The sequence below is a fragment of the Mastigoproctus giganteus genome, chromosome 9 (genome assembly GCF_048544385.1).
Source record: "Mastigoproctus giganteus isolate SK-2022 chromosome 9, ASM4854438v1, whole genome shotgun sequence".
In the NCBI taxonomy this organism is placed as follows: Eukaryota; Metazoa; Arthropoda; class Arachnida; order Uropygi; family Thelyphonidae; genus Mastigoproctus; species Mastigoproctus giganteus.
Genome location: NC_143583.1, coordinates 40,491,909 through 40,518,837, shown reverse-complemented (window position 1 = coordinate 40,518,837; position 26,929 = coordinate 40,491,909). Strand labels below are relative to the sequence as shown.

The following is a 26,929-nucleotide window of genomic DNA, read 5'->3' as shown; positions in this document are numbered from 1 at the left end:
CGGAAGCCTCCTAGAGAGTTACAAATAGGTTCTGTCCGGTGTACTAACTAGCGGCCGTCCTGCGAACACCGTTTTAGAGCTGTACCCTCGAAATGTAAGGAATATTGGATCTCCTCACGATGTTCATCATAACCTCAAAAGTCATCAATCATACTGCATGATGGAAGAATCCAATAGGGAAGGATTGACTGGAACTTTGCTCTGAAGACTAAACATGGGTTCCACCACCTCAAGCCTCCAATAAGCAAAGTGGTGGTATTGCACCGGTTGATGAGAGTTATCTACCACCTAGTACTGCCTGGTAACATAGAGGGGTGGCATTCCTCCATGTGGTGTGGGCACCACACCTCTACCCCTGCTTATGTTGGTTCACACATGGGTGGTTACCCACCATGTACTTGTGCATGGAGGTTATACCCAGGATTTCTAACACTCCCACCATGATGAAGGTGCAAGCAGAGGATTTGGCTGTCACAGACTCCAGGCTTCGCCGAAATTGGGTCCACTTGGCTTGAGTGTCACCCGAATATCAGTTCCATCAGCGTTTTAGACTCCCAGGTAGCAAGTTCAGCTTGTCTGGCATATCTGAGAGAATGTCTGTGACAACCTCAAGGACCGTTATATAGTCAGTTGGAAATTTAATGGAGTGAAAGAAGAAAAAAATTAGCATGTGACACTTTCAGAGAGATAACTGAATCAAATAATAGCTATAAGTTAGTCTTCAAAGTAACTAAGAGCATTAAACCCTCTCCCCTGAGGAAGTAGCCTCCAGGATCCCCCTTCCCTATCTACCCTTTTTCAAATCTCTAAGATGGATGATTCCACCTCTTTACTTCTATTTCTTCTCCTCTTCCCACTCTATTTCCCCCCCTTTTCACTACCATAGGGATCTCTTCACCTATATATCTTTACTCTCCCACAGTTGGACTCCCAAATCCCACTTTTGCCTGGTGGCTAGGCCACCATCACTTTAACTACTACCCTCTAGGGCAGGATGGATTTCCTACTGTCATCTCTTTTCAATCTGGTGGCCACCTTTGCTACTGCCGCACTGTTCTCTCCCTCTTTTATCCCCTACTCACACTATCTTCCCTGTCTCCCTTTCTTTATTTTTATTTTTTCTGGGCCCTCCCTGGGAAGCTGAAGCAATCCCAGAGTTCACCCAGCCAGAGTCTGTTTCTTCCTACTAATCTAGCCCCCTTCCCTGTGGCAAAGGACTGTAAGTAGGGGTTGGTGGTTTCCACAGGCCACTAGGCTAGAAGGCGAGATGAACAACATACACTAACTCTTCAGAAACACACACTAACCCATGCTATCTGGCCTTTACAGGGTACTGTATACATCTCGTAGTACCAGTCGCAGAGTTGGGGGAAACTTCCAGTGCCACTTGTCAAACTACACTATACACTGTCCTTTCTATAGCCACCATGACCAATTCTTAGGATCAGTCAATTAACAACATCCTCAACACCCTCTTCCCAACAAGGCAGTCAATAACTGCACAATAAATTGAATACTGTCATCATAATAACAGCTACAACAATGAAGATATACATCCCATTCACCAATGACGAACTACAACAGCTCTGCATCACATGAAGGATGGAAGTGTCTGGGATCAGAGCTTTTAGAATCTGAAATAGTTGGACAGTTCAGCTGAATCCACACCTACTTCTGGAATTATTCAAGAAATGTCTTCAATAAGGGTGATTTCTCACTCATTGGAAGGTAACCAGCATTCAGCTAATCCTAAAAAATACTCCAAAACTTTCTGATCAGCCGAATTCCTACAGGCTGATAGCGTTGCTATCCATGCCCAGCAAACTTTTTGAAAGGCTTCTAAAAACACGTCTTCAGCCTCACTACCAAGATGCAGGCCTCTAATCAGCTCATTTAGATGCACGGAGGATGCCATTTGTCAAATTACTATGGCAGCCAGCACTACAACAGTGAAATACTATTGAAATTCTACTCATCACTATTGACTTTGCCCGGGCTTTTGACATGCTTTGATGGCTGATTATCCTTTGCAGATTGTGGGAGGTGCAAATTCCATTCACTTTGTACATATGCATAAAAACCTACCTGTCACATAGAGAAATCAAAATAAGCACTCAGTACAATACCATCACCTGATCTGTCTACAGGGCTCAGTCTTGGGCCTGTTCTTTTGGAATGCTGTCTTGGATGAACTTCTTGTGCTTGACCTAGGCCTCGTTACAGTTCTAGCCTTCGCAGATGACTTCACCATATCTGTCACTGACTGTGTATTCCACAGCATATCTTGAAGTCAAAGCCAGTCATGTCCTGCAGGACTGGGTGGATATACACCAACTCTGTATTTCCTCACAAAACTAAATCCATCCTCTTCAAAGGATCTTTACAGAGACATCCATGGCACCACCATCCAGTTTGTTTCCGAGCTGAAACTTCTTGGATTAATTCTGGATAACAAGTTCTCTTTCAATCTCCCCCCCACTTTCTGCATTCCCATAATAAGGTGATGCATTACGCTGCCCTTATTGTCCGGATCAGCAGGACAGATTGAGGCTTAAATCATCGCACACTGAAATTGATGTATAATACCATGTTCCTACCTGTAATCACCTACAGTTCTGGAGTTAGATTCCAGACCCCAGAACCGTAGACTAGAATCTATACAGTGATGCATGCCGTACAGTTAGTTCACTGGCCCTCCGGGTTCTAGTGGGTGTCCTTCCCTTGGACCTGAAGGTCATTCATTATAGACTGCCCTGCCACCTAGCTTGAGGCCTTCAAGGAACTATCCTGGGTCATACCATTAGTCCTCTCAATGACAAGAAGGTGGAGAAGCTCCTGGCCAACAAGCTTGTTGAGATCTGGCAGGCCTGATGGTCCAGCTCAGATAAAGAGCAAATAGACAAAAAATGTCTCCTTGATGTGGGAATGGTTTTCCAAAAGCACCAACTTGGTTTTCACTAGGTCTTTACCATACATTTCTATTGACTGGACATAGGTCCATCAACTTTAAACTTGCCTCTTTGGGAATTTCAGATAACTCACTGTGTGTTCAGTAAGATTGAAGACTGGGTCCATCTACTTACCACTGTTTCTGTTATGAAGACCTTTGAGGCCATATTCTTTACCGCAAGACATCTCCACAAGGGAAAGAACATCTAATCCTGGATCAGTCCAAATACCAAGCTTTCACTAAATATACACAGGACCTATTCACAAGACGTAGGATACTTCAGGCTGTCCATGCTGCACATTTTTGAAAAATGCACTCCTATTTATCAATTTTCGCACAATTTCTATACATGTGCTCCAGCATCTGTTTATCATTAAATCATCCCACTTGTCAGCTGGGTCATATGCAACAACCTGACCCACAACAGTGGACATTACTTCATTTATGGAATGGACACTCCTTGCAAGTGAACCTACATGACCTTCAACTTCATTATCCTACCTGGACTTACCCTCAATCCACATGCTTCCCTAACTAGAACTGCCATTATATAAAAGTGTATCTGCTTGACCCTGAAAATCACCACCTCCAAGGAACATAGCAGCAAAATGTCACAACATTCTCTGATTGACCTTCTACTTCATATGGGTAGTAGTAACCCCAAAGTAACATACCAACTGTGTGATACTCCACTCGGGTAGTGGAGAATGAAAAAGACCTGGGGGTAATTGTGCAGTCAGATATGCAGTTTTCTGAGTAGTGCAGAAAGGCTGCAAGAGTAGCTCCCGGGGTTTTGTCAATGATACATAGAATTTTGCTAGCAGAGATAAGGAGGTGATTATCCCCTTGTATAAGGCAATGGTCAGGCAACACCTTGAGTACTGCATACAGGTCTGGAAGCCTCATTTTAGGAAAGATGTTGAGCTAGAACAAGTACAGAGAAGGGCAACAATATTAGTGTTGGGAACAAAGGGTTGCTGTTACCAAGATAGGCTTAAGTTCTGCAAATTGCAGCATCTGGAGACTAGATACCTGCGAGGTGATCTGATAAGTCCTTGAATGGTTTGAGCAAGCTCAATGCTGATGGGATTCTTCCTCTTGCTCAGATTCTGTACCCGAAGGGACATAAATTCAGATTGAGGAAATATAGTTGTAGAATAGATGTGCAGAAATTTGCTTTTAGCCAACAGGTGGTTGATTGCTGGAACAAACAATCATATGCAACAAACTTCCATCTGTCGTTGTGGAAGCTGACAGCTTAAATAAATTCAAGGGGACTAGACAAACTTTTTGGAGTCAGTGGATTGGTGAAATGGGAAGAGGTTTTTTTTTTTTTTTTTTTTTTTATCGATGCAGTATAAGCTTGCTTTCATGCACATGTGCCTCTACTAATGCTAATACTTGGATATATGGCTTTCTTACTCTAATACTTCACTCACTGGAATCTCCCTCCACCAAAGCGAAATCAGTGAACTTTCCATCTGGATCTGACATGCCAGATATGACTTCCCAAAATCAAGCAGAACCTTGACATCTTCTGGAGCAAAGCACCTCTGTTGCTCTTCTGGTGTTCTGTCAGTAGGCTGATCATCTTACCTGATTGTCTGCTAACCCTGGACTCTTGTCTCCAGGGTAGGATATGATGCTAACCCAGACTTTGTTCTGAGTAGGTTTTTACCACACTACCATCCACTTCACTGACGGATGGATCCAGAAATCTCCTATCAAGGATTCCCTTGCTGACATAACGTTCAATAATGCTAAACGATTGGGGTAGGATCAGTGCTGACACTACGGTGAGCCTCACTGCTGTGTGGGACCACTCACCACACAGAACTTATGACATTCCCATGGAAGCACCTGCTTCCCATGGCTTTCCTTCCCTCTACGCTGAGGATTCTCTCTCCCTCTCCTCCCTAGTTTTAGCCTGTTGGAGCTCGAGGATATATTGGGCTTATGCTCCTCATATTCCGTTGCCAGTTTTGGGGGATTCCTTCCCCTAAATTTCCATTGTTTCTTTCTTCCCCCCCCCTTCCTGTTGGGACAATCTGTACCACCTACTTTGCTTTTTTTTAGTGTAGGCTTTCCAACTTGCTTAACTCCTTCTGCCTGTCAGCTTCCTTGTGGCTAAGGACTGTAATGAGAGTCCCACTGGGGGACCCTTGGCCAAGAATCAGTTCACATGTACGTGGACCCCTTACATGGTGGTGTGGCAGGTACGCGTGCATCTATAACACTATACTATGCAAACCTACATGTATACTCTTAGCTGGCTTTTGCAGTGATCTGTTTTACATCACGGTGCATTAACCCAGAGTTTGGGGGAACCCGAAATGACAGGCAATGTACTTTCTGTCATTGTATTCCCCATATTCAAATTATGCATCCGTTATATTTGAGTGAGAATGTCTCTGATATCCGAACAGTGTTTGCATTTGATGTCTTGACCAGCACTTCAAATTCATCAAATTTATTTACTGCGTACATGCAGGTATATATGCACCTGTTCTTACTCTTAGTTACCCTAATGCAGCCCATGTATTTATTTGTTTCATGATGACTCCCAGCAGTCCTTGAAATCTCTAGTAGAAGCAGTGCAAGAATCACTTTCACTTCTGCATTTGTTGTTAATCTATTATTATGTGTATCCCCCCCCCAAACTAGCAATTTAGCAAGTAATTACTGAACAGGATCAAGCAGTGACCCTGACCATTCAATAACAATTTGGATTGGTGTCGGGGATGATTAGTTAAGTGATGGCGCAACATGCAGGATTTTACTCTTGAAAATAACAATCCCAATGTAACTTTATACACATGTAGGGTTCGGAAAAATTATAAGGAAAGAAAGTGGATGTGTGATTACAATGCGAGCTGATGTGAAGTGTTTTGTTCAGTGAAGGCAGGCAGCAAAAAGGGGTCTGTGGTGTTCTGTCAATAATTTATTGAACAATTGCTTGTAGAGATAGGGACTTCAGAATTGTGTCCAGATACACTAAAAAAAAACACAAGGACCTTCCAGAAACAGGTACTTTGCCTGTTAAGGGTTGTTGAAGGATGCCTAGTATCAAATAATAATTTGTGCAGGAGGGCAAAAATTCAAACTAAGCAGAAAGACTAAATAGACTGGTAGACTGCATTATTCTAAGTTTTCCTTCCAATGAATTGTTGATCACTGGAATGATTTGTATCTTATCTATAGGTAGTTGAGGGTGATGGCTTGTGAAAATTCAAAGGCCTATCTGATTGGTATCTACAGACAGGGAAAGTTTTCTTTTGTGTAATATGTACATAATTACTTATAATTTAGTAATTATTCAACATTTTTATATAACCCTAATATAAAAATAACCCTTGAAATTCTGTTATCCTCAGTCACTGAAAAAGTGGAGAGAAATTCTCTAATCACACAGGAACAAGTATTTTAAATTATACTTAATCCATGATTATAATTCTGTGCCTTGCAATTCAAAATACTAATTAGAAGTAATTGTATACTTCAGATAATCTTAAAGTCAAAAATGTTCAAAGTCACACCTGTGAACATTAGTGAATTGTTGATGATGCACAACAGAGCAGCATATGTGTTGCACTGTTGTTGCTGAAAAGGTAACACAGATGACTTCATCTTCTTGTTTCAGACTCTGTAGTGTTTCCTAGCATACACAGTTTCATTAGAATATCAAACAAGTAAAAGTCTCCTGACACTGTCAGGAGAATCATTGCAAAGCAGTGATATTCATTCTGTGGAAGACAGACCTTGTCTTACTGATATCCTTTGCAGTTTAACTGCTCTCTCTCTCTCTTCTGGTGCCCATTAAACACATCTGTGCCAATTGACAGTATGATATGATCGAGTTTAAAAGTTGTTTTGCTACACTAGATAGTTAAATCTAGAAAACATTCAGTTGCATTAAGAAAATAATCAAACTGTGTATACATTTTTTTGGAGTATTCAGTATATAGGAAAGGTATACAGCAATATGAAACAAGAAAATTTGCTGGATGTTGGAAGACTGTAGGAAGGAATGGAATTATGATTGCAGATGTCATTAAAGCTAAACTTTGAAAATTAAAGGTGTTTTTTGGAAATGAAAAATCAGTTTTCCAAATGTTTGTGATGAGTATGATCATCACAAACATTTTATGGGAGCAGTTTAGGGTGGACAGCCGTTATTGGAGTCTGTCACTGTTGTTTTGAGTAAGGATGCTATCAATCTGTCATTTTAGTGTAGTGTACAGAACAGTATTGATAATGCATATTCACAGCATGACTCTGCATTTAAAAAACCTTAAAACATTACCTGCTAGGCTACCTATTATTGGTCTAATCTTATGGTATCTTTTGTTCTTAAATATGCCCATACCTATATAAGAGATACTTGCGTATGCAGATATTTAATATACAGAATTTTAGTGTAATGAATTCAGCATTTATTAACATTATTTTTTATAGAAACTAGGTTTCAGTACAGTGAGCTTTGGATTTTTTAAGATTATTTTCATGAACAATTTTTAATATTAATTAAAAATTGCTCATGAAAATTTTTAATATTATGATTTTTCATGTGACTAGTTTTATTTAATTTATTGAATAGATATGAGTTTAATTAAATAATAAATGCTTCTCTGCATTCAATTTTTTTGTCTGTCTTTCTTTGAGAATGCGGTGTTCCCTTCAGCAACAAGCTTGGGCATTTTAAGTCAATTTAGAAATGACTATTATCCTTGAGTCATCTTAACTTCTTAATATTTTTAATTGAATAACATCATCTAATGAATCAAATTTTTCTTTCATTAAAAACTCTTAAGGCACCATTGTTACAGCTGTTTTAGGTTTTACTGGATCCTCATCAGATACAAGGTAACCTCAGTTAGTAATCCTATATTGAACAGTGAATTATATGAAGTCTAAATGGGCAGTCAAATATTGTGTAGAAGAAAAACTTCTTGGTTGGCCCAAGGCAGTAAATTAGTAAAGGAGTGGGGTTTTTATTTCAGTATAGTGGTTGACATAATTAAATAATAAATGCTTCTCTGCGTTCAGTTTTCTTGTCTAGATTAAAAAAAAAATGGTTACTGTCAAAAAAATGTGAAGGTACTCATTGTAAATAAATATTTTTAAAAGTAATATGAATACAGGAGAATTTAAAAACAAACAACAGATTATTAAAGTTGTTGGAGAATGTAGAGGCTGTTTTTTGAGAGCATTTTAGTGTATTGATTACATTGGTAATGATAATATTTAAAATAACTAAATGCACAAGGCATAATACATTAAGTTTAATATCGATATAATATCGGTGTGTAGATGCACCATAGACAACTCTTAAGAAACTACAAAGTAGTTGTTGTAGGCATCATTTGCTCTTTCTCATATTGTGCTCTGCCTTCACGACGAGTTGCCATGATATTGCACTACCTCGAATAAGTAACGCTTCACTAATAGAGAAGACTATTGTTACTTATTCTCAGTGAGTACCACCACCCACTGATGATAGGCCAATAGCCTTGAAACATGTCTGGGTGGTGGTACTCACTGAGAATAAGTAACAATAGTCTTCTCTATTAGTGAAGCGTTACTTATTCGAGGTAGTGCAATATCATGGCAACTTGTCGTGAAGGCAGAGCACAATATGAGAAAGAGCAAATGATGCCTAAAACAACTACTTTGTAGTTTCTTAAGAGTTGTCTATGGTGTATCTACACACCGATATTATATTGGTAATGATGCACTTGCCCTTGTTTGTAATACTAGTTGTGATAATTTGTCTTGTATTGTACCTATATAGTTGTGTTCAACAGGCCAGTTTGCATGTTATATGCCATGATTAGAGTAACATTAGATTGAAGACCTTGGGAGTGGGGGGGTCCTCCTTTTTCTGTTGGAGTTCAAACCTCCTACACCTCTTCATACAAGTGACATCACAAACCTGCTGCATTATCAAGGGAGAAAAGGACAAAGAGACGGGTATAGAATACTCTGAAATTGAATCAAGATAAATTGAAAAAAATGACATATTTAACAGAAGAGGAAGGATTGCTCAGATGACAAATTTTTCACCTGTAATAAACCAAACAAAATACAGTAGCTTCATAAAAATATAAAATTTGTTCCTATTTCCGATGATTAACTTCATCAGAAGAAATAAAACAAAGGCAATTAGTTCATATGTTTATTTCAATAAACAATTAAATTACAATGGGTATCTAATACCCCATTACACTGTTGTTGCATTTTTGTTGCAACTGTTCTAGGGTTAATTACATATAATCATAGAAAGCCAGGCTAAAGCAGGCTGTTAAAGAATTTAATATATTTCGGCAGTTTCCCTCCCTCCACAATGAAATCCACCCTTTCTCTCACAGAAGCCATGTATGGAATTGTACTGTTTAACAGGCAACATCAGTGAATATGAATACATTTTACTCCACCTTTTATTTAATCACTGAATCAGTAGGCCTGTTGTTCCATGTCGAGACTGCAAGCTGGAAGTGTTCACGGAATGGGGAGTGTTAATATAACATGTTACATTTCCTGATACTGTTAGATCAGAGGTTCCCAAATTTTTATACCTTGCTTTCCCACCCTTTAATTCAGACTTTATCTAAAATATATTCATATATTTTAGATCGTTTGAATGCCATAGAATACCTTGAATGTTGTTACTGACTAGGTGCATCCCTTCATGCTCACAGCTCATTTAATTGGTATTATTTTACTTCCAGCAGAATAATTCACTATGTGATAATGTGTGGACTGTTAAGAAATGGTTCCAGGTACAGAGTGGCTTTAACATACTTCATTAGCTGCCTGCTCAGTCACTGGATCTAAACTTGATTTAGCATCATTCATGGCAGGGATCTGCTGCTATTCAGTGTGAGGCATGATTAGAGTATGGGAATATGATTGAGTATGCATAGATCAGCATACTCAAGGAGTCCATGCCGTCATAACTTGAGACTGTTGTAAGGGATGAAGTGTTACTTACTGTTACATTGGTGCACCTAATAAACTGGCTGCTCAGTATACATAAATATATTTTTTGTTTATTTTTATTAAATTATTTATTTATTATTTATTTATTTTATTATTTTTTTTTTTTTGCAGCAGTACCAACATTTGATAGCCATCTCTATTAGTTCAAAAAGGATGCAGATTTGGGCATATTTAATAATCTTTTTGAAAAAATAAATAATAAAACAGTTAAAATAAATAAATAATTCTTTGTTCTTCATTTCTGCAGCATTATTTTAATTTTAAAGTTGATTCTGCCACGAAGTAATTGTGTGTGCACGTGTGCCCTTCAAACCTACACCATCTCTTCTTGACTGTTAAATTCATGATGAAGTTGAAGAACCATCCTGTTGTTTGACATTATAGAGGAAGCTAATTGTAGTTTACATGAAAATATATTTTCAGATTCCTGAACCTGAAAATATAATTTCAGGTACATCTGAACTAAATTATATTTAACATATTAAACTTTATGACTAAGGATATTAAACCAATTTGAATTTTATTTTGCATGCTTAAAAATAAAAAAGAAAATTATTTTAAAATGTGAATTAAATCTAGTAATCTTAATGTTTGACACCAGATGTTAATTATTTTTAGGGTAAAACCGTCACAGAAATATTACAGGCTAAGGCACTTTTTCCATGGAAGGCCAAAAAGGATAATCATCTGACATTCAACAAAGGTGATATTATAACAGTAAAAGAGCAACAAGACATGTGGTGGTTCGGAGAATTTCAGGGAAAGGTATTCATTTGCCTACCAGCATGACATCACTATAGGTTTAGATTATTGAAATCATCATTACCGTATTAGATTATGGCTAAGTTTTCTAAATAAAAAGCTAGTGAAATACAAATTATGTCAAGTACAGTTTGTATAAGTAGTAACAAGTCATTATCCTTTATAAATTGCATCCAGCTAATAGATTTCATCTTTGAAACTAAAAACAAATTTCATGAATGTGTAATCTGTAATGACAAGTTGTGTTTTGGTTCCTCCACTGCTCTTCATATTTTCAAAGTATTTGATTTTAATATTTTTGAAAGTAGTTGTGCAATGTTTTATAGCAGCTATATTTAATCATCTAGCAGGCAAGCATAAAAGTGACAACATGAGCTGTACTGATGTATTTACTTCACAAATAATATTTTGGGGAAAAGACAAGAAATTATTTAAAATGGAGAGCTATAAAAATGTATTCATATCCTGATATTATAGTGTATAATATGATTTTTAAAAAAAATTTACAAACAATAGTCTTGTTATCAAAAAAATAAGACTCATTTCCCCACCAATTTACAGTGAAATTTTAGGGTAGCAAGCAGCTGAAAAAAGGAAACTAAAACTCTGTGAGAAAATTATGATAGTAACAGGTGTTTTTGATGTACACGGTGCTGTAATGAATTTTTTTATGGCTAAACTTTTCCAGTCTATATAATAATTGCTTATGTCCCTCTGTGCTGAATGCTCTTTGAACTTGAATAATTCAAAGACTAAACAAGCTTTTGACCTGATTCATTTTGCAATAGGTTTTATTTTTCAGTAAAATTGAGGGGGGGGATACAATGTGCATTAAAATTTTCGAACTGATTTTCAAAATTTTATTTTTTAACAGTTCCATTACAAAACTGTTTAACAACAGTTCTGTTACCCGTTTTGATGAAATGAGTAACAAAATTATCACCACAAACTGGTAACACAATATTCACCACGGGCACACTAGAATAATTGTAGTTTTGTAATTTTGTCTGCAGTAATTTAAATTTTTTAAAGGACAGTATACAGCCACTCCCCGACTTACATAAGGGTTGCGTTCCATGGAACTTTACGTTAAGTCGGAATTTCCCTAAATTCTTATGCAGCACTCGCAAATTTGATTGAAGCAAGAAAAATGTTCAACGAACATGTAAATAGAATTATTTATTCAATTTTTTTTATCTCATAGGCAGGAAAAATTACAAAGGTGTACAAAATTAGAAAAATTTCAAAATTAGAAAATTGCAAAACAAGAGAGGCAACAAACAGGCATAACGTCAGCAACTTTTACCTTTCCAGCATCATTGCCAGAATTAACTCTAGCTGATAAGTATGCTGCTGCAGAAGTTAAGGGCTGTGGAGATTTAGAAGGGTTTTTTCCAACTTTCCAACACATCCCAAAATTTCTCTGCAGCTGCAGAATCGGCACTGGTGACTTCACTGCATACTTTAATGTTTTGGAAACAAGCATGATGCGTGAGCCTATAAAACCATCCGTTACTTGCCATGAACTTGGCTTGGGGTTCGCCATACTTATCCTTAATATCTTCATAAATACTTGTTTTTTTTTTTCGAATGGCCATTGGACTCAGGGGTGCTAGCTTCTGAATCTGATTTTCCATCCATATTATTATAGCTTTTCCATCTTTGATATAGCACCTGAATGCTGTTTTGTGATCATTGTTGATCTTAAATGCATTGATCCTTTAACATGCTCTTTTATACGCGTGCTGTCCCTTAAAATAGTATTCACTGTTGAAGCAGTGAGACCTAATTCCATGCAATAGATGACACCCTTTGTCCTGCTTCGTAATTCTTAATTAGTCTTCGTTTCTAAATCAATTTTATTTCTTTCCTAGCACTTGCCATTGGTTCCTTTCCCTTCACCATTGTAATAAGTAAATAGGAATGAAGAGAAGATTCTGAAAATTTATTTGTTTTTTATATGACTGAGGATTTCAGTCAAGGGGAACTCATTTCACCATAATACTGTAAATCAAAAACCCGCAGAATTCCAGTTATTGGGATTATTGCAAATGCACGAGTGTACAAATGCAAATTTAAATGCAAATGTAAAATGCAAATGCAGTATAAACGAGTGTACGTTTATAATATATTGCGCTAACAGAAAAGCTCAATAAACAGGAAAGTGTGAATTGTTTTTATTGTTTTATGGTAGTGATCTCCAGAAATGTGTTTTAGAAAAATATCACAAAGGCATTCAAAATTGATTCTTATAATGGAACATATGATAACGATGAAAGTGTAGTGCAATTTCCATTATAAAAATGACCTTTTAGAGAGATAAATAGCTTAGTTATATAGCAAAAAATTTCAACTTCTGAGGTCTTGGAAGGAATTACAAAAAAACAATGTGTTATTGGGTTCACATGATATTTTCACGATACCTCCATTTATTCTTACAGGATGCAAAATACGGTTCCACAATTGCATTTTTAGTCATTTTTTTAAATATAATTTATTTTATTATTATTATTTTTATTTTTATTTATTTTTTTTTTTTTTGTTAGTTGTTGGCGCATCAGCTTCTGTGGCTATAATGCACCTCCCAAAGTTTTTGTATTTTACTGTGATCCAAGCCCGAGGCAGGATTCGAACCCGCGACCTTTGGGTTGCCAGGCAGGCACTTTATCCACCTGTCTAGCCCAGTCGGCATATATTTTATCACCCAAGTCTGTCCTGCTGACACCTTAGCTAGTAGCAAAGAGATTAATATCAAAGTAATTTTGTAATTACTTTGATATTAGTCCTTGAATATTGGTCCTTGTCATAGAAAACAAAAATTTGTGTGAGACTCCATATGAGCATGTTGATTAGATTACAATTCTGCTTTGAAGTTGGATTAAAGAATGTCACTATGAAAATTCCAGAATTCTTAAATTACTCCTCCTTAGTGACATTGAGGGAGTTCAGGGGAAGATCTCAAAATCAGGCTATGCTGCTTCAAAATTATTTTGATCTTTTGTTGATTTATCTGAAGAGTCTTGTGCCTGTGGAAACAGAAACCCAGAAGTAACTTACAGACTAGAGGAGAGCAAGTTAAGGATGGTTAATGATGAAAGACTTGGGATTACTATAAAGTTTACCGTGCAGTATAAACAAGTGGACTGGAGAACCCACATTGTCCTATCGGTGATTTATCAGACTTTTGTTAGTAGGGAACAGGATGCCATATATAATGGTCAGTTCCCCCACACCCCCCCCATACAAGATTATGGTGAGAACACATGTAGAATATGTTCTTTGAGACTTGTCACAGACATTCTCTCAGGTATGATAAGCCAGGGCTTTCTACCTAGAATCTAAAACACTGATTAGAACTGATATTCAGGTAACACTTGAGTCAAGTGGACTGAATTACAGTGAAGTTCGGTCATTCTGTAACAACCAAATCCTCTTTTTGCATCCTCCCATGCTGGGACTGTTAATAACCCTGGGTATACCCTCAGTGTGCAAATTCTGAAACATTGCACCTGGTATATTGGAGGGGACTACCCGGGTGTGAACATAAGCAGAGGTTGATAAGTATTGTCCACACCACACAGAGGAATACCAGCCCTCTGTATCACTAGGTAATACTAAGTGGTTGATGACCCTCATCAACTGGGGTTGGTGAGGGTCAAAATACCACCACTTTGCTTATTGGTGGCTTGAAGTGGTGAAACTCATGTTTGGCTTCAAGAGCAAATATCCAGCAACTGCCATCTCTTTCATCATATGGTGTGATTGATATCTTTTGAGGTTGTGGTGGACATCATGGTGAGATCCATTCTTTCATACATTTCAGTTCTTTCTCTGTGTATACCATATCTAAAAATTTTATTACTTCATACACCCTCTACCTTTTCTTTACCATTGAATACATCATGAACAGTTAAACTAATAGGACAAATCTATCTACAAAAAGATCGCAATCTATTAAACATGTCCTTGTTCATTTCACAAATATACATGTCTCATTCGAAACTCAGTGATGCCCATTTCCATTTACAGTCTGCCAAGCTCCACTTTCTCTGAGAAAATCCAATTATCGGTTGATTCCACCACTGCTCATCTCAGTTGTCCTAATTATTTGCCGTATGATTCATTTCAAGTTAGCTATATATCATCCATTTATAAAAAAGGAAATAGGCAGGATCCTGGGAACTATAGAGACCTAAGTGTGAATTTCACTATGTCCAGATTATACTCTAAGGTAGTTCAGTTAAAATTACAAGAGGGGGTAAAAGATAAAATTAGTGAAGAACAAAGTGGATTAGGTCCAGTCGCTTGTGGGGACAACTTATTTATTCTGCAGCAACTAGCAGAAAAAAGAAGAGCAAAGAATAAAGATACCTACTTTGCCTTCATGTTCCAAGAAAGGAATTATGGAAAGTACTACAACAGATGTTAATTGATCCAGAATGTTTTGAGCTGATTAGGGAATTATACTATAATATGGAATTTATTAAAGTTGAAAAGTTTCTATCTAATCCAATCTATCCAACATAGGGGCTGAGGCAAGGATGTAGCTTATCACCTTTATTGTTTAATGTTTTCTTGAGATGCACCTTGCAAGAATGGAAAAGAAGCTGTTGTGGAATGGGAGTACCAATTAATGACAGATCCGTAGCCAAGTGGTGAGGAGCGGGAGTGCAGTTGCGCACTACTCTTTGAGTAGACAGGGGTTCAAGCCCCTGATTGCTAAATACGGTCGAACTGCCAACCCGCACTGGACCAACGTGGCAGATTATGGTCCATTTCTCTCAGCATGAATTGTTGAGGAGGCTTCCATCCCACAGTGGGTTGATAATGGCTGCAGTTTACCTTTTACCCATTTATGGAATTTTGCCGATGATCAGGTAATCATAGCATAAGAAGCTTATGATTTGGATTATATGTTAAGAAAACTGCATCTTATATATAACCAATGGGGCCTCAATATTAATTTTACAAAAACAGAATTCCTAAGCACAGGGAAGCATCTATATGAATTGGTCAAGTTTTTATGGTATGGTTATGTTTCATTTGATGTTTTGAAATGCACTGTGACAAAGGCTGCGGTACTGCTGTTGTTTGTGTAAAAGTGACATCAGTTCAAGAGAAAGTGCAGGCAATGGTGTTGTTTTCAGAAAGCAAATCTGTTGTCACAGTTCAAAAGCAATTTAAGTGAGTGTTCACTTGCCCCCAAAGTCTATACAGAGGTAGTACAGGATGTTTTTGAACACTGGTAGTGTACAGAAGCAACACGGAGATTTTTGAACACTGGTAGTGTACAGAAACAACACGGAGATTGTTAATGCATCTCAGAAGAGCGAGTTGAAGAGGTATGGCTGCTTTTATTTGTAGCCCCTGGAAATCAATCAGGTGTGCATCAAAGGAATAGAACATGTCCTTTGCAACTCCACACAGGGTCATACACATGTGGCTGCATTTGTACTCCTATAAATTGAAAACGGTTCAAGAAATCAAGCAGTGTGACCAACCACAGCGACAAAACGTTGCTGTTGTTATTCTTGATCTTATTGACCTAAACCATGATTTCTTGTCAGTCGTGTTTTCCGACGAGGCAACATTTCATGTTTAAGGACAAATTAACTGACTATGTTCAAATGTGGGGTTCTGAAGACCCATACTGTATCCAAGATCACATTCAAGAGAGCCCAAAAGTGAATGTGTGGTGCATGATTATTGGACCATTCTTCTTGGAGGATACCATTACAGAAGATATAATATGCATTTCCTTAGATTGCACGCCTACAGCCCAACATAAATTTTTCAGCAAGATGGAGCACTGTCTCATTGGACATGCAAATGCACACTGCTCTGAATGACACATTCCGGATGAGATGGTGGTGAGAACACACAGAATATGGTCCTCAAGACTTGTCACAGACATTCTCTCAGGTGTGATAAGCTAGGGCTTTCTACCTAGAATCTAAAACACCGATGGAACTGATATTCAGGTAACACTTGAGGTCAAGTGGACTGAATGACACATTATAAACTGTTTGAGTTTTCTTTCCAATGAAAGTTATTAATTTAAAGACACTGTCTTTAAATTAATAACTTTCATTGGAAAGAAAACTGATAACCCTGCAAGACATTTAAAATCAGGAACATTCAAAAGGGACACCCAGTATATAAATAAATAATGATTATGTTATTAACATCCTTGATCTGCTGATGTACTCACAAATCCTTCTTTAGTCTGAGAGGATAAATACCATCCACTCCTTAGCCTTACCATTCCTCAGCTTCAGTACCTTTTCTTTAAGAATTTTCTCTGAGATTACTCTATTGCTTTAAGAATTTTCTCTGAGATTACTCTATTGCCATATAGTGACTTATTTTACAAATCTGGCTCCTTGTTTCCCCCATAGTTTTAATGGTTTTTCAACTGTAAATATCATTGAGAAGTACCTATTCAACTTGAATTATAATTTTTCAGACCTTGTATGCAAACAATCAAGGTTTTTTTGAAGCTGCATGGCCTGATTCTGATTGTTAATCACCCTTCCTTCCTATCTTTAAATCTTCAGAACCCCAGGCTATTTCTGCTTAGCTTTCTGTGATTCTTCCACCTCAGTCAATTGGGATATTCATGTACACAAGAATTCCTAGTCTCTACTCTTAGCTCTCTTTGCTAGTTATTTCTCATAATCAACTGTCACCTGACTAACCTATCAATTATTTTGTTATGCAATTGCTTATAATACTCGAATAAATCAGTGTCTCTCGCATCCTATGATAGTCTAACTGTTCCATGCTTTTTTAGTTTACTCGATTAAATAAACCTTTTACAAAACTGTCATCAACAGAGGATCCACGCCTATCTCCTGTGTTCAATTTCTCAAATATAGCAGACCAATTTGAGATCACTATAGGGTAAACAAAAATTAAAAAATATAATAAAATAAAATATCACAAAATTAAAATGGAAATTAAACATTTTTAAAGGGTAATCCTCCACGTGATCAATTAAACTGTACTGGGGGAAACTGTGTAATTTGTAATATCTTTGAACATTGTCATTGTGTCTTCTTACCTTATAATACATTAAGGAAAATTATTATTTTAAAATGAAATTTTCAGAAAATTCATATTTTCAGTGGTTATATGCTTGATGCTTTCATATGTTCTCAATTTTCATATATTCACCACGATTATCAACCACAGGACCCTTCTGTGGTGTTGGAAAAAGTGTAGCTATAACTAGTTTAAATTAGTTTTCTTGAAATTAGTTAACTTATAATTTTAGTCAGTAAACCTATATTACTAATAAATATGCTTGTCAGATACTTTAAATTTGTTTGATTAATTAGATATTTTGATATCCCTATCAAGACTTTTCTTTTTTCTTTTTTCCCCCACAGCTTGGCTGGTTTCCAAAGTCATATGTGAAACTTATATCTCTCTCATTTAATGACAATGAAGGGTAAGTTTATTTATTTAGAATTTTTTTATTTTATTTTAATATTGAAACTGATATGATATGACAATTTCTTTATCAAACACTTATCATAATAATTGATTTTGGGAAGCAACAACTTTTTTCCCTTTGGAATTCAAATATAGAATTTGAGGGAAGATTTTAGTTTTCTCTTCCAGTTATATCAGGCTTTAATAAAATAGTCTTTCATAAATGTAAATTCCTTATTTTTATGTGAGGTCATTTGTTTTTAAATTATCTTCAGTTATTTTATTTAATCAAAAAATATGGCCCTTTATAACCTGGTTGTGTTTTTGAAAAACTAGGTAATTAAAATGCAGTGTATACTGGTATTAATACCATGATTTATATAAAAACAACATTGTGTATAAAAACTATGTAGGTATTTTTGCAGAACAGAACTACTGTTTGTATAATGTTTGTATAACTCAATAGACTTGAGAAGAAAATGTGAAGTTTAATATGACAGTTCATATGAAACAACAGATATTTGTATACTTCTGCAGTAGTTTAGAATGAACACAGGTGGTAGCAGATGCACTAAAGAAGAATACATTAGCAGAAGTCACAAATTGAAATCGCAATACGATGAATAGAATAATTTTGATTTCATTCTGAGAGAATAAAGGGAGAATAATTTTTTAATACTGGCAAATGATTAGAGAAAGCAAGTTTATACAGCATCAGCACAAAAAAAAAACACCACTTTCATATCTCCAACCTCTCTAATAATTTGTCATTCTTCCTTAAATTTATTCAAATTACCCACTTCCACAGCATCTAAAGGAAGTTTATTCCAACAATCAACTACATGCTGGCTGAAAACAGATTTCTGCACATTTATCCTGCAACCAATTAAAATCAGTTACTGTATTTGACGGCATATAAGATGCATGGGTATACAGTATGCACCCCCATTTTAGAAAGGAAAATTAAAGGAAAAAAGTTTGTGTATTTAGGCATTTAATATTTATTCTAATGTGTAGTAGAAAAAAAAAAAAAAAAACTCATCCTAAACGTGATCACAACAGCAAGAAAAATGCTAATACTGTATAATAATACATTATTTAATTATTATTTATTAATTTACCAATACAGCATTTTAAAAGATTAAAGAATTTTATCTACATTATAAAATATTTTATATGAAGCAAAAAACTACCACTAGAATTGAAAATGAACAAAGAGACAGTGAGGGAATGGTAAAAAACAGTGTTCTGCAAAGGGAAAGTTCAGTCATTTTGAAAACCAAAAAAATCATCGCCTGCAAATCCAAAAAACTCTTCCTCGCTAATATTGGTATCAGTGTCCTCATGCCATCAAGGGCATTGCTAATTCCAGTCTTCTTGAAAGGCTTCATAATTATTTTACCACTTATATTTCTTCAAGATTCCTTAACCCATTCACACATGTGTGCAGTGGTGGGCCTCTTCATTCTTCCTGTGGGTGTGAGGTCATGATCGGATTCTCCCATCCATTTGTTCCACTGTTCTCTTATATTTTGCTTAAATGGCTTGTTTATGGACACGTCCAAAGGCTGCAATTGGCTTGTTAGTCCACCAGGAATGACAACTACCTGTGTATTTAATTTCCTCACCCTCTTTTTAATGACTTCAGTTCTATGGGCTCTGAACTGGTCCCAAATGAGAAGAGATGGTTTTCTTAAGAGACCACCAGGATGCCTTGCCCATATTTCTTGGAGCCATAAATTCATTCCTGATTCATCCATCCATCCTTTTGGATGGACATGAAAAAATACACCTGGAATTTTGTCCTTAAGTGGAGTTTTTCTTTTAAATATTAAAAATGGTGATAATTTTGTGTCATCAGCACAGCAGGTTAAAACTACTGTGTAATGTGTTTTCTCATGCCTGGCGGTTTTATTAACACCGTTTTAGATCCTTTGATATTCACAGTTTTCTGGATGGTGCATCAAAAGTTAGTGGGACCTTGTCCATATTTACTATTTGGTCAAGTTCAAAAGAAGTATGCTTTTGTGCATTTATTACAAATTTATGGAATTCCGCTATTTTTTTTTCTTCATAATCTTCTGGTAATTTTTGTGCAATTGATGTTTTTGTACTCATTGATAAACCATGCCTTTGCATGAATCAGTAACACTAACCTTCTGTTCCAGAAAACTTCAGAATTCCTCGTTCTTCTGCTGATATCCTGCCTTATGCATTATCATTTTGATAGAAACACCTCTTCCTAAATTCCTTTCACCTACTAACCACTTTTTTACATCTTCAGGTTCTGGCCAATGTGGGACGGAATGACAAAAGTTGTTTACAAGCAACTTGTTTATTTAGCAGCTTGAAGTTCTTTTTCTTGCTTCCGCCAGATGCGTATCATATTTTACGTAGCCCAAAAAAATATTTTACGATGGCCCAAAAAAACTTTCCGCAGCTATGTTACCATGTTTTTAGCGTGATCTATTGCATTTAGTTTATATCCAATAGTGTAACTCAACCTCTTTTCTCCTGTGCCCAATTTCTGAGGGTAAAATACTGTCAAATGCCAAGATTAAACAATATTGTTACGAAATGGGGTTCTGATTAAAAACAACTGGTATACAATTAACACTGTTCTTTATTTTATTTCAGTCACCCACAATAATTACAATCATTATATTGATTATATCACCTCGCACACAGTTAAATACACTACCGTACATGGAGACACATTCAACATCACAAAAGCCCTCACAGAACTAACTGGCCCACAGGTCTTGCCACCTTTTAAAGGATTGGCAACTATTGAGAAACCTGGAAAGAATCTTGAAGCTTCCATCGCCTTCTAAGGCTTTTCCCGTGTTCCTTGGCTTTCGAAACTTCTTGGAACTGATTCCAAACAACTCTGAAAGTCCAAAAATACCCTAGGGTGTCCCGTTATTCTTCAGAAACAAATTTTCTCACGAAATAAACAGCGAAATACAACCTACTTGACGCCGATAGGGGAGGGCTCACTTCTACACATAGGATGCAGGGTAATTTTTCAAGGCATTTTTTTGGAAAAAAAGTGCATCTTATATGCCATCAAATACAGTATTTCAATTTAAATCCCCCTTCACATATGCTGTCTAAACAAGGGAAAGAATGCCATTCCGACAGCATTTAATATTTTTAAATTAATTTTAGGATTGTAAAACTCTCGGATGTGTTACATATTTATAACTAAATACTTGTTAAAAAAAAAAAGAATGAATGTAAACAACTTAAGGAAACTTTATAACTTAGCATAGGTTTAATTATTTCATTATTCTCTTATAAGTACATTTTTCCGTTTATTGTAACATATTGCTATTGCTATGTTATAATTTATTGTGAACACACAAAATTATATAAAGAGTGAAAGTTTACCTGAAATATGTTTATCTTGAATATAGAGATGTTTATTTTCCAAAACTTGCACAAATCCATTTCTTTCAGTGTATTTATTATGGGGAAAAATCCATTTCTTTCATTGTATTTGTTATCAGTAATAGCCTTCTTACACAGAAGGATATGAACACTTGATGCATTTAACATAATGTCTGCCATTACGTAGTGCTTAAAGAACTTTCATTACTAACAGCGATTTTTTTTTTTTTTTTTTTTTTTATTATTATTATTTTATTTTATTTTTTTAATGAAAACCCCAAACACGAGAAGTATTAGAACCTACAGTACTTAGTACTGTGCATGGGTTGGGGGTTGAGAAGATATTTGTTGACTTGAGCTTCTATAGACTAATTTTCAGGAAATCTGCATGAAGGAAGGTTGTTCCAGAAAACGGCATTCGAATAAATAAACAAAGAAGATGAATGGTTGGTTCTGCGAGTTTGAAGTTGGACAGTAAATGGATGTTGGCTGGTAGCAGCATGCGTTTGAACTGTTTTAAAAGAGAGCAGGAATTATAGAAACCAATTCAGAAGAACAGTGCCCATGGAAGTATCTGTAGAAAAGGCATGCAGCAGAAACAGAATGTCTATGACACAGAGTGGAGAGAGACTGTTAGAGATGAGTCATTAATTAACCTAACTGCCTTCTGAATGGAATCTAGAAGCTTGAGAGAGGTTTTGGGAGCACCGTCCCAGATGTGGGGACAATATTCCATGGTAGGGCGAATTTGTGATTTGTACAGAGTGAACAGCTGTTCGGAAGAAAAGTAACAACGAGAGTGAAAGAGAAAACCAAGTTTTTTAGATTCAGAGGAAGCAATATTTGAAATATGCTTGTGTCAAAAGAGATTATAAGATAGGGTAATCCCCAAAACAGAGATATTATCTTGCGTAGAAATCAGAGTGTCACCAAAGATGAGCATAAGAACAGAAGAATCCTTTCTTCTGTTCTTATGCTTCCAGAAAACGGCATTCGAATAAATAAACAAAGAAGATGAATGGTTGGTTCTGTGAGTTTGAAGTTGGACAGTAAATGGACGTTGGCTGGTAGCAGCATGCGTTTGAACTGTTTTAAAAGAGAGCAGGAATTATAGAAACCAATTCAGAAGAACAGTGCCCATGGAAGTATCTGTAGAAAAGGCATGCAGCAGAAACAGAATGTCTATGACACAGAGTGGAGAGAGACTGTTAGAGATGAGTCATTAATTAACCTAACTGCCTTCTGAATGGAATCTAGAAGCTTGAGAGAGGTTTTGGGAGCACCGTCCCAGATGTGGGGACAATATTCCATGGTAGGGCGAATTTGTGATTTGTACAGAGTGAACAGCTGTTCGGAAGAAAAGTAACAACGAGAGTGAAAGAGAAAACCAAGTTTTTTAGATTCAGAGGAAGCAATATTTGAAATATGCTTGTGTCAAAAGAGATTAGAAGATAGGGTAATCCCCAAAACAGAGATATTATCTTGCGTAGAAATCGGAGTGTCACCAGAGATGAGCATAAGAACAGAAGAATCCTTTCTTCTGTTCTTATGCTTCCAGAAAACGGCATTCGAATAAATAAACAAAGAAGATGAATGGTTGGTTCTGTGAGTTTGAAGTTGGACAGTAAATGGACGTTGGCTGGTAGCAGCATGCGTTTGAACTGTTTTAAAAGAGAGCAGGAATTATAGAAACCAATTCAGAAGAACAGTGCCCATGGAAGTATCTGTAGAAAAGGCATGCAGCAGAAACAGAATGTCTATGACACAGAGTGGAGAGAGACTGTTAGAGATGAGTCATTAATTAACCTAACTGCCTTCTGAATGGAATCTAGAAGCTTGAGAGAGGTTTTGGGAGCACCGTCCCAGATGTGGGGACAATATTCCATGGTAGGGCGAATTTGTGATTTGTACAGAGTGAACAGCTGTTCGGAAGAAAAGTAACAACGAGAGTGAAAGAGAAAACCAAGTTTTTTAGATTCAGAGGAAGCAATATTTGAAATATGCTTGTGTCAAAAGAGATTAGAAGATAGGGTAATCCCCAAAACAGAGATATTATCTTGCGTAGAAATCGGAGTGTCACCAAAGATGAGCATAAGAACAGAAGAATCCTTTTTGCAAGATATAAGACAGGACTGAGTTTTAGAAGGATTGAAATCAACTTAGTTGTCTTTGCCCCAGTGGAGAATTAATTGGATATTGGCCTTTTAAGTATTGGTAGCGAATATTTGAGAAGTTGAAGCTGATTGAGCAAGGCAAGGTTTCTCAAAACTGGAAAGTGTAATGCAATCTTCTATCATCGGCAAAAGTATGGGTAGGATTTCTAGTCAGTGGAAGAAGGTTATTAATATACAAGAGGAAAAGAGTGGAGGAAAGGACTGAACCTTGGGGGACACCAACATTAGTGGAGAAGTTAGAAGACAGAGAGCTGTCGGGGGGGGGGGGGGATAATAATTAAAAATGTTATTAACTGATTTTAATTTGATTTTCCACCCTACTGAAGTCACAATCCCACCCCACAAACACAAATCTGACTGCAATTCACAGAAAATTCTAGATTTTAGGGTGTGTAAAGCGGGTATTAGCAGAACATTAAAGACACTTTATTTACAAAAATTTAGAACCTTTAATGAACATAATATATAGCATTTACATAATGGAAACAAATAATTACATACAGGCATACCAATTTCCATATACAGTCGAACTTCCCTATAACGAATTCGATAAATCCAGCGAAAAAATTCGTTATAGAGAATCTTTTTTATTAAAAATTGTTATTTAATTAGAAAATGAAAATGAATCTACATTTATTTTTAATGTATTTTATTTCAAAAACACTTATTTAAATTATGTTTATGCAATTTTCGCCGGTAAGTATCACAAATTAAAAAAATCTGTAACTTTCGTTTACACAGTACAATTAAAAAATGTCTCATTCTCAAAGAAAACCTCACATTTTTTCAGAGCATTAAAAACATTATCAGGAACATTTTCACAAAACTGTAGACCCATACGAACTGTTTTAAAAGCATAATCATTTCTTCACAAGTTGGCTTTTCTACGGGTTGTTCTGATGCATCTTCACCGCATTGTTAATTTCTTCGTGATCACGGTCGCGTCTAACACTGTTCAGCAGTATTTCATCTTCATTTGGATGTTCTGTTGTAGTCAGATCTTGATCTACATAAACATAACTATCCAGTGTTATTTCATTTTCAATGTTTCCGGACGATTCTAATGTCCAAAAGTTTTTCAATTGTGAAAGGGGCAATTCACCTTGTTCGTCCAGTTGTTGTTCGACTTCTGTATTCAATGCAAATCCCGCTTTCGAAAAACAATTTTGAATAGTGTATTCAGTGACATCGTTTGTCCAAACTTTTACCAGTTCAAAGATGCAATCTCTAAGGTTAATTGTAACCTCCAAGTTTCTATTTTCTGATAACACATTGACAATCTTCATTATTCTCTTTCAATAATGAAATTTAAAATTTTTAATAATGCCTTGGTCCATTGGCTGGAGTTGTGACATTACTTTTGGTGGTAAAAACAACTTCTTCACACTTAAGTTTGGCAGGATGTGCCAGACAGTTGTCAGTTACCAACATGATTTTCCTTTTTTCTTTTGTTATACACCTCTCTAGTTTTAATATCCAGTCTTCCAAGATATCACTTGTCATCCATGCTTTTTTATTAAAGATGTAGTCAACTTCCAAGATTTTGTGCCTCTAAAACATCTTGGGTTTTTTGATTTTCCAATGACTAAAAGTCTTAATTTTTCACTTCCTGTCATATTTGCCCCAACTAGCACAGTGATTCTTTCTTTGCTTTGTTTTCCACCAAAACATTTATCATCCTTAGAAGCAAGTGTTCTATTCGGTAAACATTTAAAGAATAAACCCATTCCGTCAGCATTATTCTTAGGTTCGTATTCTTTCAAAATCTTCTTTAAGGTATTGTTCCTCCAACTGTTGCAATCTTCTTCGCTTACATTAACACTTTCTCCTCAAATAACATTTTCCACAATTCTGTGGGCTTCTTAAATTTATCTAGCCACCCAGTGCTCGCATTAAATTCTGTATGTCCAAGGGACTGTGCAAATTTCAGAGCTTGTTGCTTAATTATTGGACCTGATATTGGTATATTCTTTTCACATATCATTTGCTCCCATTTTAGAACAGCTTTATTAACATCTTCGTATATAAACAACTTAATTAACTTCTTGTCTGCGCCTCCTTCAATTGCATTTAAAATTGATTCTCGATTTTTTAAAATCGTAGATAAGCTGCTTGCAGGTATGCCATATTTCTCCGCAACATCTTTTTTCTTTAAACCCTGGTCAATATCATGAAGAATCTTTACTTTATCATTAATACTCAAACACTTTCTCTTCGACATTGTTTCTGCAATTGTAAAAATTACTCGACTGCAGCTCTTGCCGATACACACACAGCAAACTTTGTGCACTGGCCATATAGTGAATTGTTAGTACTGCCTACTCAATGATGTTCACTTGCCAATTCAACAGTATCACGTGACCTTTCCTATTAATCACTTTAAAGAAATATGCGACTTTGTGAATTTCTTTTATTCTGCTTTCATTCATATATACACAAAAGAAAATATATGGATAATGTATGCTGTATGTTATTTTTCAGAAAAAAAAAAAAAAAAATACAAGATCATATAGCCTATGTAATTAATGACAAATTGTTCTAAAAGAATGGAATTAAAAAAAAAAATAAAAATAATTCATGAGACTATCTACTTGGAAGTCCAGTTAGATGAGAACGAACATATCATATAATGATCGACAGGAAGGTCACATGGTATACGGTTGAGGTGAGAAGCGAATGTCACTCAGTAGGCTTTACTAAAATCCGACTATGGTAGCATTCTATGTATTGCCGCTGCAGCACACTTTTAACCTCAGGGGAAATTTTCGTTTTCCCCTGAGCCATCATCAATTTACAAATCTACCCTATTTATTGTAAAGTTTATGACCACTTTTAAGAAACCCATTTGGTTTTATAACTAACAAAAATGAAACAAAGACCATCCTACAGGCTTTAATGGCCACAAATTCACTAAATGGATGATTAATTCGAGATGCTAATGCGCAATTCGGAGGGAAGGGGCCGTATATTTGAGCAGCTGTTTAGCAGTAAATGCTTGAAAATTTTCAAAAATGCTTTTACTAATTTTTTTTTAAAAATTTGTTATGGAGAGACTAACACTTCGCTATATGGGGTTAATTTTACATGTAATTTCGTTTCAATGTGCAATGTTTTGCAAAAAAATTCATAATATAGAGAAATTCGTTATATGTTCACTATAAATCACTCATAGTGAATAATGTTCACTATAAATCACTCATTCTACCTTAGTTAC

The 26,929-nt window shown here is 36.1% G+C and overlaps 1 protein-coding gene across 1 annotated transcript in view; it reads left to right on the top strand.

Annotated features, from left to right (window-relative positions):
- Dap160 (dynamin associated protein 160) overlaps window positions 1–26,929 on the top strand; it is a 531,520-nt gene that overhangs the window by 377,101 nt on the left and 127,490 nt on the right. The window contains exons 20-21 of the mRNA XM_090381606.1: window positions 10,568–10,714; window positions 18,103–18,164. Coding sequence (XP_090237732.1) covers window positions 10,568–10,714; window positions 18,103–18,164 — 209 coding nt within the window. The remainder of the gene's footprint in view (window positions 1–10,567; window positions 10,715–18,102; window positions 18,165–26,929) is intronic.